The sequence below is a fragment of the Trachemys scripta genome, chromosome 2 (assembly GCF_013100865.1).
Source record: "Trachemys scripta elegans isolate TJP31775 chromosome 2, CAS_Tse_1.0, whole genome shotgun sequence".
In the NCBI taxonomy this organism is placed as follows: domain Eukaryota; kingdom Metazoa; phylum Chordata; order Testudines; family Emydidae; genus Trachemys; species Trachemys scripta.
In genome coordinates this window covers 213726586-213745200 of record NC_048299.1, presented here as the reverse complement: position 1 = coordinate 213745200, position 18615 = coordinate 213726586, and the positions used below count along the sequence as shown (strand labels likewise).

The following is an 18615-nucleotide window of genomic DNA, read 5'->3' as shown; positions in this document are numbered from 1 at the left end:
CCTGGGAGGGAGGGGGAGAAGCGGCGCCCACGCCGCGGCCACTCGGAGTCTCCCCCTCCCTCCCAGGCTCTCAAACCTGGGAGGGAGGGGGAGACCCCGAGCCGCGGCGGCGTGCGAAACAGCTGATTCGCACGCCGCTGCTCCCCCTCCATCCCAGGCTTGAGAGCCTGGGAGGGAGGGCGAATGGCGGCGCGCAAATGAGCTGTTTTGCGCGCCGTGGCAGCAGCAGTGGAGGTGAGCTAGGGCGGCCAGGGCACATTTTTAGGGGCGGCATTCTGGCGCTGGCCATGCCGCTCCTAAAAATGTGCCATCCCAAACACCAGCTTGTTTTGCTGGTGCCTAGAGCTGGCCCTGGCTATAACTGTGTTGCTGACGGGGGAAGATTTTTCCACCCCCCTGAGCAATGTGGGTATACTGACGTAAGTTACTAGTATACACCAAGTGGTGTGTGTGTGTGGAGGCAGGGGTTGGGATAGGGGAGAAGGACGTTCCATTAGTTAGGGCATTAACCTTGGTCTTGGGAGACCAACATTCAATACCCTGCTCTGCCACAGACTTCCTTTGTGACCTAGGAGCCTCAGTGTCCGTATCTCAGCTCCCCTTCTGTAAACTGGAGATGATAATACTCCTCTAGCTCACAGGGGTGTTGTGAAGATAAGTAGATTAAAGTTATGGAGGCACTCAGATAATGGAAGTCATTTAAGTACCTGAAATAAATGGAAATCAATATTCCCTTCACGTTATAGCAGTTGACCTCATCATCATGACATATTCCTTGCAGTTGAACAATCTAAAATGCAATGTAGCAGGCTCTGAATGTATGGTGTGATGATAGAAGGTTAAGGGCAAGAATCTGACACTAATAACCAAATAGTTATTTCAAGGGTGATTTTTTTTAAGGTACAGGTAAGAAAAAAGTGCCCCTAAAATTTTATTCTGTGAAAATTGAATCCCAGAAATATTACATACCCAACATAAAATGTATACATGCATTCAAATACTAGCTTAGAAACAGAGAAAACCTCATGAAAACATTACAAAAACAACTGTATATTTCTATGTCTGTTAGTTCAGTCATGTCATTTTTAAAGTTTATAGAAATGGCCATACTGGGTCAAACCGAAAGTCCATCCAGCCCAGTGTCCTGTCTTCTGACAGTGTAATGGACCTGAAGAATTTAGTTTTCAAATTCCTGGTTGCCTCTGACTTTAAATAGTGTGAGTTTTTTGAATGGCATCATTATTAATGTTACTTTTAGGACCAAGCCTTATTCTTGACCGTTGAACAGGAGGTGGTTGTCATATAAGTGAAACCAACACATAGATAAACCAGATAGGTTTTTTTTTTTTCAATTTTATTTTTATTTTTTTATTTTTTTAAATAAAGGCATCTATTAGTTACGACTAAACTGAGTCATCTGGAGGTTCAGTTAGGAGGATCTGTGTTGGGAAGGAATGGAAGCACATTTCTAGAGGACCCAGCAAAGCATTTAAGCCACATATATAGTTTTAAACATACACATGAATCCGATGGAACTTCAGCAAAAGCTTCCAGTGGAGTAGGAATGGTCTTAAGCATGTTACTTAAGTGCTATGCCAAACTGGGGCCAGAGCAAGATGTAAGGTGTAGTAAGAGGTCCCTGAGGACACCTGGGTCTCCCCACACCCTGCCCAGAAATGCTGCTGTACCCAGCTGTGACACTACACAACAAATTCCTTTTGTCACTGAAGTGCTGGGAAACAGATTATATCTTGCAACTGTGTATTGGTGTGGAGAGAAAGTGATCCATGCATCCACTTCTCTCTGTAGTGTACTGAGTAGGGACTGCTATAGCTGACCCCTTCCTGTACATAGCCAGATTTTCTAATGCATATTTGCACCTTGTGGCTATTAACGTTCTGTGCTGAATTATACTGGAGCTAAAAGGCAGTTTACTGCAGTTTTTGAGATTACCTTTGTATGCCAACATATGAAAGACAAATCATTTTTGAAGAATAGATTGTAATCTTGAGCAGGGAAGCAGGAAGGAAGGAAATGCAAAATGTAACAAGCCAGAGATTTTTACTGTGTGCGTACATGTATGTATGTATGTGGGGACACACAGATTATCTGTTTAGTTATTTTGAAGGAACTGTACTAGCATTAAAATAGTAAAAGTTATGTTAAATATAATCCAGTTGGTGACATGTTATTTAATGTACATTCTAGACAGTTGTTTTTATTTCATGTATGCACAGACGCTTGGACTCTAATGCCTTAGTTTGTGACTGTGAATTAATGTGGTTGGCTGAACTAATAAAAGAATATACCAGAAATGGAAATACTCAAGCTGCTGCCAACTGTGAATATCCCAAGAGACTTCAGGGCAGGTCTATTGCATCGTTAATAGTGGAAGAATTCAACTGTGGTAAGTTAAGTTGGCTGCTTGCATCTTTGGAGACAAAATGGTTTGTGCGTCTTCTGGCTTTAAGCCTACAGGTATCTATTTTCATATATTAGGGAAAATAAACTACATTTATTTATTTTCATGAACATTTCATTGAAACGGTTAAAATATGGGTGCTTTTGGTTTAGTCAGGTCTTTAAAATGAAGAACTATCGAAGTCTTTGATTATGATCAGTTTTTTTCCCCATAAAATACAACTTAAAGTAGAACCTTGCTAAACTAGACTATATTCATCCCCATAATTAGCATGCAGGAAATAGTTTCTCTGCATTTCTCTGCAAAGATTTTATAGAATAGGTTGTAGTGAAATCTTATATTACTACCACTTCGTTTTTTTTTAAAATCAACTGTACTAGTGAGTATTATAAAAACAGAAAACTAAACTGTACTTACAATGTACTTCATGCCTTTATATTATATGATGGAATATTTGTTGTTGTGTGCATGAAAATTAATGAAGTTCTCATGTGTTATCACTCAAAAACACTAAGGATCAATTTCTGTCTGAGTTAACATTGTTTATACAGTAAGGTGCCAATCCTGCAAAGATTTATGCACTTGTCTCTCTATACGCACAATGCTTTTAATGGGATTATTAACAATGAGTGTAAAGACAATACTTAATTTCTCTGTGGAAAGTTATATCTTGGATTGTATTTTTATATCAAGGAATGTCAGTTTGAAGACTGATTTCATTTCATGTTTTAAAATCAATCCAGATAAACAAATTTATCTATGTATTGTTTTCTAAGTGAGAACCAAATGCTGGAAGATACCTGGAAAGAGAGTGAATTCCTCCCTTCTTGCAAATAGGCATAATAATGTGGTTCAAGCATAGCATTAATGTTTTTTGGTATCCCCCCAAGCGTGTTATTCTGTCTGTCTGTCCATCCATCTTTCCCTCCGTCCTTCATCATGTTAATACCTGTTCATAGTAATACAAGGAATAATTTGCATGGGGAGCCATTGTCTGGTCATGTTGGCACATATGAATATGAAGGGCAGAAAAGCACAGCCTACTTATTATAATAATAATAAATAATAATAATACAAGAACTAGAAAACACCCAATGAAATTAAAAGGTATTGGATTTAAGGTGGATGAAGGAGATTTTTTTTCAGAATCTATATAAGTTAGATTGTGGAACTCTTTGCCACAAGAAGGAGTGATAGCTCAGTGGTTTGAGTATTGGCCTGCTAAACCCAGGGTTGCGAGTTCAATCCTTGAGGGGGCCACTTAGGGATCGGGGGCAAAAATCAGTACTTGGTCCTGCTAGTGAAGGCAGGGGGCTGGACTTGATGATCTTTCAGGGTCCCTTCCAGTTCTATGAGATAGCGCTCCCCCATGGCTGTGGAGTGATGGAGTCAGGAATTGGGGGATGGGGTGGTGCAGATCTTCCTGCTGTCAGGGGAGGTTTCTGAGAGTGGATCGGATCTGAGCTGGTCCCAGATGCTCATTGCAGGCAAAGAGGAGCTGAGTCCAGTACAGCGTAGGAGCCACTGGCTGGTGCGTCTCCAGCCATCCCCCACCACCGTGATTTACCACTCCCCTGGCACCTCCAGGTTCCCAAAACTATATGCCTGCACTGCTGGGGAGGTGTGTGTGACCACTCTTGCAGCTTTCCTTTGCTTCCCTGTCAGAAAGTCACTTTTCTGTGGGGAAGCAAAGAAATTTCCAGGGGACATGAATTCTGTGTGCATGCAGTGGTGCAGAATTCCTCCATTAGTACTGTGTCTTATATCCCTCAGAATGGTCTCTCTGTAACTCTTAATAGAAGGCAGAGTCTGAATGACCCATCTCAACTCTATGGTTCCTCTAGGGTGCTCCTTGGAGCAATGTAAACTAGAATTTGAGTCTATGGATACTAAGATAACTAGATTTATTGATTTTGAATTAAATATGTCCAACTATACTAACTATCTTTTAAAGATGTATTTGTCTAGGTTAGTTTGGGAGTCTGTCTTTGTGTATATGGCTGAAAAGATGTGATTAAGAGATGAAAAAAATGAATGGAAGGATTATAGGCAGCAGAGAAAGCTACAGAAAAATAAGCAATTTACTGTGAAAGTTGTAACGTCTGTCTGAACATCTGTCACTTCTAGATCTTAATTGATAAGTGAAGGATTCTGAAACCTTTAATCAAAAACTCAATTATATTCAAATTAAATTAATGTAAAATGTTAAGTGATTAGCAGTGTAGTCTAATTTAATGCCCATTACTTCTATGTGCTTTTATGGTAGATTAAGGTGACCAGACATCTCAGTTTTATTATGGGAGTTTTAAGGTACTTACTGTTGCAGGATATTAAAATGTTAATTACAATTTCTGCTTCCAAAGCATATTCTTCCATCCACCTCCTCCTTTGCATGCATTGAAACATGTAACTCAGAGAGAGAGAGAGATCTTCTATCATTGTGAACTACCACAGGGTGTCATGGAAGCACATATCACAGCCAGAGGAAAATGAACATGACAATATTACATTTTAAAGAGTTTTGTTGTTTGGTGAACAAGACTGTACATATTCATTAATTTAGTGCAAATATAGTGTCACTCTTAACTACAGCCTTTCTAGGCTATATCCAACTATCATACTATAATAGAATACGTGTTAAGCCAATGAAAGTTTCCTACAAAATGTCTGTGGTAGGATATGACTACTTTACATTGACAGGCTGGTTAATATAATACCAGTGTCAACTACTAGGTATCTTACTACAAAATGGGTCTGAATGAAAAACTAGTTCTGGGAAATATTTTAAAATTGTTTTCATTCTGAAGGGTTTGGAATGGACATAATTTTGGTTTTTACCACATTTTTCATAATTTTTAAAGAACATTATGGATAACACTATCATAATGGTCATTGTAACTTTTCGTTTTCCAAAAACAACTCTGATTAAGACCCTTTCTGCTTTACATTTACTAAAATGTGTATGTTTGTCTCATGGCTGTGAAGTTTATGTCTGAAAGCATCAATACAATGTAATGTATTGGCCACTTTATTTCTGTAATACTGAAAGATGAAAATGTTCATTGTTTTGCAATCAGTAAGCTACATAAAATAAGCAGATAGTTAACATTAGTGCAAATGCTTGCAAAATGTTACTAACAGTGCATATAAAATCTACAGGCGTAATGATCTACAGGTAACCTGAGCCCATGATGTCCTGCTATTTTAAACATAAACCCGTGTACTATACATATGACTAGAAACTGAAATCCCTTCCCATGACCAATTTTGTGTGTTTCTGAAATAAAAATCATCCCAAATCATGACAAAAAGTCAAAACTGCAAATTTTTTCACAGGAAGGAATTTTCAGAAAAAATTCATTTTGGGAGAACTGAAACTGATTTTTTGAGCTTGCCAGCAGCCTGCAGAAAATGAAATTAACAAGACCCTTACAGATAGACAGCTAAAGAACTGACATTTGGATTTCCCTGTGGAAAAATGAAATTTTTTCCACAGCAAATTTTGATTGTGTGAAAAGGGCATTTTCTGACAGAAAATTCTTGACCAATTCTAGTGTACTGGCACATTTTCTTCCTAAACTTGAAGCATTTTCTCTTCTATAGTAAGTAAGAAGAGTTTTGATTTTACAGACTATATAAACTAAAACATACATAAATAGATTCACCAAAATAGGAAAATAGACTAACCCAATCCTAGATCCTAATACTGAATAATATACGAGCATGATTATGTAAATTGCTTGAAAATACAGAGGTCACAAACCTCTTAAATTATTTTGAAAAATTATGTTTTCCTTCCAAAAGTCAGCATTAAACTTTTTGGTGTCTTTTGTTCTTACCCTTTCCTTTTTCTTGCAGAGAAACCTCGTATTACTTCTGAGCCACGGGATGCAGATGTTACCCCAGGGAATACTGTCTACTTTACTTGCAAAGCAGAAGGAAATCCTAAACCCAAGATAATTTGGATACATAACAAGTAAATCTTAACCAATCATTACACATGTATACTAGTCTATTTTCAAATGCTAATTATTATTAACACCTGGGTTTGTGGACTAGCAATCTAGAATGAGTGTGTGTGTGTGTGTGTGTGTGTGTGTGTGTGTGTGTGTGTGTGTTTGTTTTCTAATCTAAGTCACTCTGTATGAGACTGGTTATGAAAATTCTACACAATTCATTTTCAATGAAACTCATGGGGGGGAAAAGTTATTATTTAATACTTTCTTCACTGACCTCTATGCTGCCTTGGCCTATTTTTAAAAATGAGAGGAAACTCCAGGGTCCTTTAAAATGCCTCCTCCCTTGCATTTTCCATCAGAACTCCCCCATGCCTTAGGTGCAATGTGCACAGGTTCATTTTCCAGATGAGGTAGCTGAGGAACAGAAAGTTAAAATGATTTGCCAGAGGTGACATAGGATGCTTGTGAGAGAGCCATAAATAGAACTCTAATCTCTAAAGGTAGGTCTACACTGCAACTGGGAGTTGTGACTGCAGCACATATTCCAGTAGCCACAACAGCAGGGCTGGTGGCACAGGCTTGTCTTCAAGTATGAGCCCACTCAGGACTTGACCTATGTATTCAGGCGGCTAGCCTGTGCTACTGCCTGTGTCATTGCAATACATTGCTATTTTTTGGCAAACTAGCTCAGTCAAAGCTAGCTCAGGTATTCCCATGTGTGTTGTCCCAGTTGCAGTGTAGCCATAGCTTGAGGCACTTGATCCATGTGTTATCCACTTAGAGTGACCAGATGCTAAGTGGAAAATATTGGGACTGCCGCAAGGGGGGTGCCTTTTACACTCACCTGTGCAAGTCTTCTGCGGCAATTCGGCGGAGGATCCTTCAGTCGCTGACGGTCTGCGGCAGCATTTCGCCAGCGGGTAATAAACCTTGCCGCCAAAGAAAGCACCCACCGCTGAAGACCGTCAGCGACTGAAGGACTCGCCGCTGAATTGCCGCCGAAGACCCGGACGGGTGCGTGTTTAAAAAAACAAAAACAAAAACAAAAAAAATATGCCCGAAACAAAATATCGGAACAAATGGCGTCCCGACCATAGTTCGGTCGGGACGCAGGACAAATGCCTCAAAATCGGGACAGTCCCGATTTTATCGGGACGTCTGGTCATCCTATATCCACTAGACCAGGGGTGGCCAACCTGAGCCTGAGAATGAGCCAAAATTTACCAGTGTACATTGCCAAAGAGCCACAGTAACATGTCATCAGCTCGCCACCCGCCCGCTCCCAGCGCCTCCCGCCCACCGGCAGCCCCGCTGATCAGCGCCTTCCACTACCCTCCCCACACCTCCCGATCAGCTGTTTTGTGCCATGCAGGAGGCCCTGGGGGCGGGGGGGGGGAGGAAGGGGAGAAACGAGGGCACGGCAGGCTCAGGGGAGGGGGTGGGAAGGGGTGGAGTGTGGTTAGGGCCTGTGGCAGAGCCGGGGGTTGAGCAGCGAGCACCCCCCAGCACACTGAAAAGTTGACACCTGTAGCTCTAGTCCCGGAGACGGTGCCTATACAAGGAGCCGCATATTAACCTCTGAAGAGCCACATGTGGCTCCGGACCCACAGGTTGGCCACCCCTGCCCTAGATCATAATGCCTCATGGAAATTGCTTCACATATCTGTACTTAGTGAAGCCAACTGCAAAATCAGACTAATCATGCTTACTTACCCAGAGTGCTCTGAGACCTATAGATGAAAAAAGGACTACGTAATATGAAAACATTGAGACACATTTTTAAGATGGCCTAACTGAAGCACAGAATGATTAAGTGACTTGTCTAGGAGGTATTATTGCTGAGTCTGATGGGCATTGGCTAAGAATGTGAGTCCTTTTCTTCAGTCTGTCAGTTAATTTGGAGAGCTAGTTGAAAAATTGAATTTTCATTCTGTGGGAAATTCTGAGATTTCAAAATTTGGTTTCACGGCAAATTGGAACAAAAAGTGAAAATGGTATTTTGCAAAATAAAATATTTCAAAATATTTCATTTAATTGTTATCAAAACATTTCTATTTTATCATTTTGACCTTTATGTTTAAAACTTATTTTTAATGTTGTCTTAAAATTATATTATAAAAGTCAAAATGATAAAATAGAAAGAAAAGATTTTATCCTTATTGAAATGAAATGTTTCAATAATTTCCTGACAAAGATTTTGACTGAAGTGATATATTCCTGTGAAACGTTTCAGTTTACTTGAATCAATATTTTTCAGACAGAAAACTGTTCTGTCAGAAAATGTTCAACCAGATAGATTAATTTTCTATGATTTTTAGCATGCCGTGACAGGCTGTCCCTACTGGTGGTACCACATTCTGGATAGGTACCTGGCTCATGCCTTCTCTTGTGTCCCCTACTGGTGGTTGCTCCAATGCAGTGGGGGTCTCTCTTCTGGTAGACAATGACTAGACCCTTTGGCAAGCTCACCAGTGGAGCCAACCCCCTTCCGGGGAGGCGTAGGAAACAGTGTCTAACCAAATATATAGACGTCTGTAACCCTTCTGTCAGGTGGAGTTGGCAGCAACAAGGGCTGGCTTCAATGTTTTGGGGTCCCTCTTAACAATATAAAACAATGGTCCCACCCACTAATGTGGGAAAACTTAACACCATGCCGAGGCGCCTCTCAGAGGCAATACTTTCCCACTCACAAGCACTGAGTCTGTGTATAACAAAAGAACTTTGTACCGTGTCCTTTGCTACAGTTTCTCACCTACTGGAGGGAAAGTCCAATGAACAAATGCTCCTTTAAAACATCAGTCCCCTCTCCCTCTGCTGCACCTCACTCACAGTTGGTGGTCCTCCACTAGTGAAGAGTTCAGTGGTGTGTTCATGGGGTTCACCTCCCGCCCCTGAGGGGATGTCGGGCAACGTCTCAGCTGCTGCCTCTGCAACTGGCTCACAACTGCTGCTGTTTCTCTGCCGCCACTGGCCACTGCTTCTCTGCTGCCGCTGTTTGCTGCTCCGCAACATCATGTTCTGAGGTTCTGTCACTGAACCCATCTCTCAGTGATTTCAGCAGGTAGGAGGGAACCTCAGAGCCAGTGCAGTCTCTGTGTTGTCTTTCACTGTCTCCACACAGTGTCTACTGCTTAGCCCCTAGACCTGCTCACCAGTGATGTCCGCTCTAGGAATCACCCGCCAGAAACAATGACTCTCAGTTGAGTCCAATCAGCTCTGCCATTGAATGATGGAGAGAGCAGGTCCAACGGCATCTAGGACTCTTTGGGCAGATTCTTGTCCCCACACACTCTTCTCTTCACTGGGCTTTGACATCCTTAATCCCTGCTTAGCAGGTGAGATTCAGTTTAGGGTGACCCCCTCAATCTGGGCATGCTAAGCACAGTTCTGCTGCCCTTTACTCATACAGTGAGGATAATAACATTTCATTACCTGTGCATTCAAATACAAAGGTGACTTGTAACCCAAAACCAGCGAAAATTGATCATTTTGGCAAAGCAGTTCCATCTGTTGTGCACCTAGGGAGAGTAGGCGTGTCTGTGCAAACATGGTCTGCTCTGGGCAGTCTTTTCCTCTGGCTCATCACTAGATGTCAGGGGAGAGCTCATTCAGACCTTGCTTACAAGTCCGACACCCTCTACATAAGAGTCTCAGCCCAGGTGCAGGCTACTGTGGGGCGTATGCCCTATCCTCAGTGCTTGCAATGTTTCTATCCCCCTTTTCTCCAAGAGAAAAGGGTTTTTCCCCCTTTGCAAGAGGATTGTTGGTAGTGGAGCCCAGGCCCTCCCTCTCCACTGGGTTTCAGCCCAGGGCCCAATGAGAGGCAGCAATATCAAATACCAAGCAGTGCTTCCGGGCTGCCTCCCTCAGCTGCTTCCTACCACTTCCCTTTCCAGTCCAGGGTGTGGTCAAAAGCCTTGCAAATGATCCACCAGAAGATGGACTGAAGAGTTGCCTAGTCCTAGGAAAAGGCTAGTCCCTGGGGCAGCTGCCACTTGCAGTCTTCTCTCCTGCAGCCAGCAGTAATGCTGCACCCTTGCTCAGGAGCTCCCAAGATAGGTGTCTCGTTCTCTGCTGTCTGGCTGTCTTTTAAACTACTCCTCCAGCTGGAACAGGCTCTGCAGGTGCAGCGGGGTGGAGCTACCTGGCCCATAACTGCTCCTTAACCCCTTCTGGCCCAGTGTGGAGTTTACATACTCCATCACACATCTTTCCGCTGTTTGGAATGAAGGTAGGCTGTGCTGTGCATTCTATCTCATGATTTTGTATTCTTTGCCAAGTGCACACTGAGGTTTCTTTTTAGAAAAGCATTTGAGTACATGCTTAGTCCATCTCTGTTCAGGACATCACTGAAGTATGTGCTTAACTTTGAACATGTACTTAAATCCAATAGAACAACATGTTCAAAATTAAGAACAAGCTTATGTACTGTCCTCAGTACTTTTCTGAATTCAGGCTTGAATGAAGCTAGACTCTTATTAGATTGGTTAATTCCTTTCATACCTTTAATTTAATAATCTGGTGGTGCATGCATCCCAGTTATTAAAAAAATCAATAAGTGTATGTGTATACCTATACAAGAGGAAAAACATAAAACAGGTTTTGCTTTAGTTTCTTATTTCATTTGCAAAACAAAGATTTCTAAGTAACAACCATATGGCTGCCTGTCACAACATTTACAAAACCAAGAGCTAAAAAAGAAAAAGGATGAATAGTTAATAACATCACTGCCCATGTAATAAACAAATGTCATTCTTATCGAGTATAAAGACATGCATATTCCTTCACAGCAGCCTTAATCTGACTCATAGTTAATATGGTTCTTTCACCAGTATCTCAAAATATACACATGCCTCAAAACCCTTCAGAAAAAGTGAGTTTCTGCTCCCTGATGTCCCTCTTCATAAATACAAGCCAAGACAGTGAGTGATTTCTGGGGTGCAATGGACAAATACCTCACACCAAGAGGCATACCCTAGAGAAGATTCACAGTCCCCCTCTACTTTCCCTTTCCTCTCACCGGACAGAGGACAAAGAGCTGCTGACTCAGAAGGGAGCACAGAGCCAGTCAGCAGCAAGAACTGGCAGGGGCAGGGGGAAGGTCAGCAGTTGATTCCCTGGCTTAAGGTCCCCAGCATACCCTCCTCTTTCTTGGAAAGAAGAGTTTGTTCTTCAGCAGGCTATACCATCTTCTTAAAGGAATGGGGGTGTGGGCTGTCACTAGTATTTCCAGACATGACTGCCTCCCACTTCTTACTCCCCTCACCCCCCAACCCATGTCTACTATTATTGGAAGCAGCGTGTTTCCCACTTTAATGCCAAAACTGTTCCCAGTTCCTGGGCACAGGGCAAGAAGGGGGAGATATCTGTAGCACTTCTGCCTCTCCCTTCTCGTAGCAACCTCCCCACTTTTTCCCAACTACCTCTCTTCTTTGGGTAGCTTATTCAACCCTTAAGATGCACCAGGTCCTTGTGTGTGTTGTGTGGGACATAGGTGTTTCATTCCCCTTCCCTGCTTTTAGGGTGGGTTTAAAGAAATTGAACCAGTCTGGGGCTGGGCTGCTACTTGATGTCATAAAGACAAGGGGGGAGATTCAGCTGAAGGTCCCTATATATTTAAAAAAATAATTTCTTTCGAAAAGATTGAAATGGACCATTTATTCACCCTAGCCCTCACGGTTATGAAAAGTGCTACTCAATAAAGAAATTGAATGTGATCACACTTGAAACCACACATCTGTCATTATTCTTAAGAATCAGTAATTATATAAGTAATGTACCCAGAACTTCTGCTGTTAGTTGATAAATGGATGAACTGACATTTCCCCCATTTAAAAAGCCCCTCCAAATAAAAGTATTTAGATACTGAAAACAAGGTAACAACAATAATCAATTTTTAAAATAATCCAAGATGGTTGTGATGAAATATGCATTTCTTTATATTTGAGAAAATAATGTATTTTTTTATAAGACGTGTAAGATTTATTATGTCCTTTTGTCCTTAAAATTCCTTGCCTCTGAATGCTTATTATTCCTTATTCAAATTGCTTGTTTTTTGTCAAAAGTGTTATAGTCAAAGTTTTTGTCAAAGATGTTATACTATTGTCACTTAGTATACTTAATTGTAGTTTGAAACTCAGATTATTTAAAAAAAATTCTTCTTCAATTAATTCATCTATAACTGAAGCTTTGTGGGGAAAAAAATACAGACCCCCAACCACGGTACAAACTGTTCCAGAAGAGTCACTCTGTGTGTTTACGCTGCTTGTATCATAGTCACACCATGTTGCCCAGCAGGGAAGTTGCTTCGGAAGAAGCTACTGGCTACGTGTCTTGAATGTCCTTTTGCAAATCTACAGTAGCCAACATAGATGGATAATTGTTTACAAACAATGCAGAACCTTGTTAAAACCAAACTATTCCAGTCTGCCTAAGCAAACTAAAATTTTTGCAAGTTATTTTCATAAGAAACTGTCACGCTGCATCAGTCAGAAAAAAGGAACAAAGAAATTTTGCCCTGAGCAAACAATACTGATGCCCCAAATGAGTAAACAAATGCTCTTCTGGTGTGTAATCTCAAATCCAGCATGGTAACAGCAAAATTAAAAGAACAATTGCCAATTAAAAACAAAACACATGTGCTAGAATGTGGGGTTTAATGGGGTTTAATGACAGCCTTGAGTAAGAGTAATGTATAAATGTTTCACAAGTTCATCCCAAAGTACCTTGTCCCTCTTGCATTAGGATAAAATAATTGACTGCAGTGTTGTAAAGGGTGTTGTTCACTTATCTTCATATGTTTAGCCAGCTCCACTGGGGAATGGAAAGCCAGAGTCAAAATCCACTCCTTTCTCCTCCCCACTTGTTCACAGAGGGGAGTAGTGGCTGTACAATACCTGTGCTCTCCACAGGACCCAGACCCAAATCCAGGTACCCTTGATGCGACCATGTACAGAGGATGGAATCTTACTACTTTGTACTGTTAGAACTGGGGACAATTTATACCATTTTATTAAACAAAATCAGAATAAATACAAGAACTTAACAGAGGGCTCGTTCCTGCAAGGTACTGAGAGCCCTCCTCTCCCATTATCTTCACTGGGAGATGAGGGTGTACAGCACCTCACACTATTAGACCCATAATTAGAAGCTGACTATTGCATCGAAACATGTGCATCGTCCTAGTATCATTAATTTATCCTCCATCCCAAATATGAAATTCAAATTTCATAATATGTAGATGATCTATTAATGTATAGTAAATACACTTGTTTGCCATCAGGATCTGGTCTTTATACTTTTTCCAAAAATATTCAGTGTCTTTTTCTTAATTTGTAAGATGATAGAAGTGTTCCAAAATATGCGGATTTGACAAAGATAACTTGTCAGAGTTCTCCTCTATTTTCAGCCACTCATTGGATATGAAAGATGACAGGCGGTTGAATTTGCTTGAAGATGGGACCCTCATGATTCAGAATACCAGAGAATCTGACCAAGGCGTCTATCAATGTATGGCCCGGAATGTGGCAGGCGAAGTCAAGACACAGAGTGCTTTCCTCAGATACTCCAGTGTTCCAAGTAAATACTTTCTGCTTCTGCTTCTTTGCGTTATGTCTAGTTTGGAAACACATTTTTCATTTACTTGAATACACATATATCTCTTTTTAATTCTCAGATATATTCCTTAAAACATCCCCAAACCTCTACTTGAGGGTTAGTAAGTATTCACTTAAGTTTGTATAATTTTTCATATTATTAATTTGAATTACAGTACTGCTCTGATCAAGATCAGGGCCCCATTTTGTTTTGCACTGTAAAACACATAATAAGAGAATCCCTGCTGGAAGCGCTTAAAATTTAAGGGGACTAGAAGTGGGAGAAAGGAAGTGTTGTCATTCCTATTTTACGGATGAGGATCTGAGGCAGAGGGACATGATGTAATTTTCCCCAGGCCATCCGGAAGTCAGCAGCAGACTTGAGAATTGAACTTAGATCTTCGGAGTCTTAGACTAGTGCTTTACATGAAAGATCATCCTTACTCAAAGAGTAGCATAGCACTTTAGTTTCAAAAGGTGGAAATTAAAGCCCCTTTTCACCTTGTTTTTCTCTTTCTTCCCTAGCCAAGCCCAGTTTTATCATTCAACCCCAGAATACAGAGGTATTAGTTGGCACCAGCACCACTTTGGAATGCATGGCCACAGGCCACCCCCAACCTCACATCAGCTGGACGAGAGGAAATGGAGAGTTGCTGGATGAATCCAGGTACAACATCACTTCTTCTGGAGGACTTTTCATTCAGAACGTCACATTGCAGGACCACAATCAGTTCATCTGCCATGCTCATAACAACCAGGGCTCTATCCAAGCATCAGCAAATATTGTTGTTCAAGGTAAGTAGAACATGAAGCTGCTGTTGAGATTTCCATGAATTTCAGGTCATGTGTGTTAAGATGTGTGCTTTGAACTGTATGATGAAAATGTGGACTCTTTGTTGTTTTGCAATCTGTTGTCTGGTCTATACTAATATGTCTGTTAGTCAAATTTTGCCTCAGATACACATGTACACAATACTTGTTGACTGAACAGTAGAGGTGTATACGTATCTGAGGGCAGAACTGAGCCCTCAAGAGTCAATTTATTAGAATTATATATTAGTATTTCAAGCATTCAACGTTTATTAGTAAAACACTGGGCCAAATTCATCCCTGGTAACTCCATTGACTCTAGTAGAGATACACAAGGGATGCATTTGGTTTGTTTATATGAGAATATTTTACACCAGCTGTATAAAATCAGGAAAGACCAACATTGACCAGCACAGCTACACCCAAAATAGCTGATGGTGTGCAAGACATCATTTGGCTACCCCTGTTACAGGCTGACATAACCATTTGACTTAACTTTGATCAAACTTGATGGTCCATTTTAGGGCCTTATAGTTAAATAAGCAGTTGGGTAAACTTATATGACCCATAGTGTCTAAAAACGAAAAAATCCCCAAACCCTCTTTCTAGCCAGTAAGGAAAATAATTTCTAGTTTTAGAGGGGTATGGCTTGTTGGCTTGTGTATGGATGTGCATTTTGGGTGTATGTGGAAAAACCTGCTTAGGGAAAACTAAGTCAAATAAATAAGTTTTGCATTTTGTTCTGAAAATGGTTAGTTTTGTGGTCCCTTGCAGTACTGGGGTCCATAATCTAGTTCCACGGTGTTTTCTGCAGTCATGAGTCTCCCCCATTGTTCAACAGCTTTATTGTGCTGATGGATCATAGATGTCAGAGGAAGTCATTGTGGCAGAGGCAGATGCAATGTCTCAGGTAGTTAGAGCCAATCCCAGGGACGGCTTTGATGATCAGGCTGGAGACCTTGAACTTGACTCTGTATTCAACAGGGAGTCAGTGCAGAGAGCTGAGCATTGGGGTGATGTGTTTATGGTGAACTGTGTTGCTAAGCAGACAACCTGATGTGTTTTACACCCACTGGAGCTTGTTGAGTGTGTGAGGATTCATTCCTAGATATGAGTTGCAATAATTAATCAAATGTAATAGTATGTTTTTATGCCGTGCTTATCATCATAGACTCGTAGGACTGGAAGGGACCTCGAGAGGTCATCTAATTCAGTCCCCGGCACACAAAGCAGGACTAAGTATTATCTAGACCATTCCTGACAGGTGTTTGTCTAATCTGCTCTTAAAAAATCTCCAATGACTGAGATTCCACAACCTTCCTATGCAATTTATTCCAGTGCTTAACCACCCTGATAGTTAGGAAGTTTTTCCTAATGTCCAACCTAAACTGTTCTTGCTGTAATTAAAGCCTATTGCTTCTTGTCCACAGAAGTTAAAGAGAACAATTTTTCTCCCTCCTTCTTGTAACAACCTTTTATGTACTTGAAAACTGTTACTACGTATCTAATGCAAACTGATACATAGAGATACAGAAGATGGACTATGACAGAAAATGTCTACAGTCTGGAACACAGCTGGATATAGATTCTTCATTAATCATTTATCTTTTTTTCTCTTTAGAAATTATTTATGAAGAAATTATTTTTAAATATTTATTTTACTGTTTCGAATTGTTTGAGCCATTTTTTCCAGCCAGTTTAGCCTTTGGATTATTTACAAAATTCTTTCTCTAAATATTTGTTGTTTGCAATTTGCTATTTATGCTATATGATTGGTCACTTAAATTGTGTTGTGGGTGGGAGTTTTGAAGTGCTCACCATTGGCCTAATTCTGCTTCCATTGACATCAACAAGGGCCGAGTTAGGTCAACACAGATGGTTTGAAAATCTTACCAGGTATAGTTTCTATTCCTGAAATGAAAGCAAGCCCAGAAAATTTTAAGGCATTTAAAATCTTTCCTTTTCTTCATTGATTGTGTTCATGAAACCCCATGCAGGGCTGTTGCAAGGAAGTTTCGCGCCCTAGGCGAAACTTCCATCTTGCACCCACCCCCAGCCCTGCGGCAGCTCCCCGCCCCCCCTCCGCCCTGAGGCGCACCCCCCGCGGCAGCTCCCCTCCCTGCCCTGAGGCGCCCCCCCCACCCCCCCCGTGGCAGCTCCACCACCTGGAGAGCTGTGTGACAGCTCCCCACCCCAGCTCACCTCTGCTACGCCCCCTCCCCAAGCATGCTGCCCCTGCCGGCAACGACAATAATTGCATGGGGTGGCCGCTGCGCTTGGAGAGGGAGTCTGAGCCGCACGTGTCAGCGTGTCACCGGGCAGCCCAGCCCAGGAATGCTGTAAAAAAAAAATTGGGGGCAAAGCTTTTTGGCGCCCCCAAATCTTGGCTCCCTAGGCAACCGCCTAGTTTGCCTTAATGGTAGCACCTGCCCTGCCCCCATAGACTGCCATTGCTAGTTCACTTGAATACTGAGAGATCGAGAAAGAGAAGGTAGATTTACTGGCTGTCTAGCAATCTTTACACCTCTTTTCTTCTGGTCACGCAGGTGGGGGCCAAAGTAGAAGCCCAAGGAAGGCCTGTAACCCGAGCCCCACCACCCGGGGATGAAGCACTTCAGCTTCAGCCCTAGGACCCACCAAGTCTAATGCTAGCCCTGGCGACCCCATTAAAATAGAGTTGTGACCCACTTTGGGATCCCAACCCACACTTTGAGAACCGCTGCTCTAGTTTGATTGCTAGACCCCATGCCAAGACTTTTTGGGGAATTATTGTACACTGTTAACTCTCTCCTCTCTATCCCATACTGTATATAATTCACTGTTACATATGTCTGCCATGTCATTTATCCATTATGCTCTCCATTTTTGAACTCCTAAATCCTGGGCTCAAGCAGCCATCTGTGCCTTGGTGGTGATGGCCCATACAGGACAGCATATCCATCTGGAAGTTGCCTTCCCAGATGGATCCAGAAGTTGCAAGTTCTGAGGTAATTATTTTCTCTGTTTACTGGTTGGCCAAAGTCCCTGTACAGAGCCAGATAAATAAGTACATTCTATCAAAACTTCTAATGCACATCACTGCCCATACACTGCACTTCAAACTATTTTATTCACTTTCTGCCATTGCCTTGTTAAAAAATTCACTGTACAGTCCCCGTAAATGATTTCTTACATGTCTAATTAAAGAGCTCTGCATTTCTCTTCTCCCTTCAGATCAGTTTAACCCTGTCCATCAGTTTAAAAATACTTAACAGAATCCACCCAGTAATGCTAACAATAAATAAACCAACCTGTTGCAAAGAGAAGATACATGACCACCTTTGTTTCTAAACTTCAGAGAAGCCTAGAAGTCATGGTGTCTCAAAGGCCACTACTGTTTTCTAGAGCTGAATTGTACTGCTTTAGTAGCTTCAATAAGCCAAGTACATAACAAATATCCTTGAATATAGAAGAGTAAGAAAGGTGCCTTCTAATAAGTATGACAAGGCATACATCCACATGTATCTGAAAGGTCAGGTGATAGATCATGCCTTGTTATATGTGCTTTTCCTTGTCAACTTCTTGCGGAGTTTTTTTTTTTTTTTCATTGTGACCTTTTAATTCATTTTAATGCTATTGAAATAACAAGACTTGCTTCTAGAATGGCTTTACTTATGTTTGTAACTGTAACACATGCTAGATCATAAAGTAAATCAGCTTCTGGAATTGACTTTAAGACTTAACCAGTGAGAGTGTGGCATGTAGAAGGCAAATAGGATTTGGCCTTTTATGGGCAGGACCTATTGGCATAGGTTTAGCATAGATTTATTTGGGGAGGAAAGGGAGGTTG

The 18615-nt window shown here is 41.4% G+C and overlaps 1 protein-coding gene across 1 annotated transcript in view; it reads left to right on the top strand.

Moving 5' to 3' along the window:
• The window catches only part of PXDNL (peroxidasin like), a 295352-nt gene that overhangs the window by 183860 nt on the left and 92877 nt on the right, over positions 1-18615 (top strand). The window contains exons 7-10 of the mRNA XM_034762906.1: positions 2238-2407; positions 6281-6398; positions 13790-13959; positions 14502-14771. Coding sequence (XP_034618797.1) covers positions 2238-2407; positions 6281-6398; positions 13790-13959; positions 14502-14771 — 728 coding nt within the window. The remainder of the gene's footprint in view (positions 1-2237; positions 2408-6280; positions 6399-13789; positions 13960-14501; positions 14772-18615) is intronic.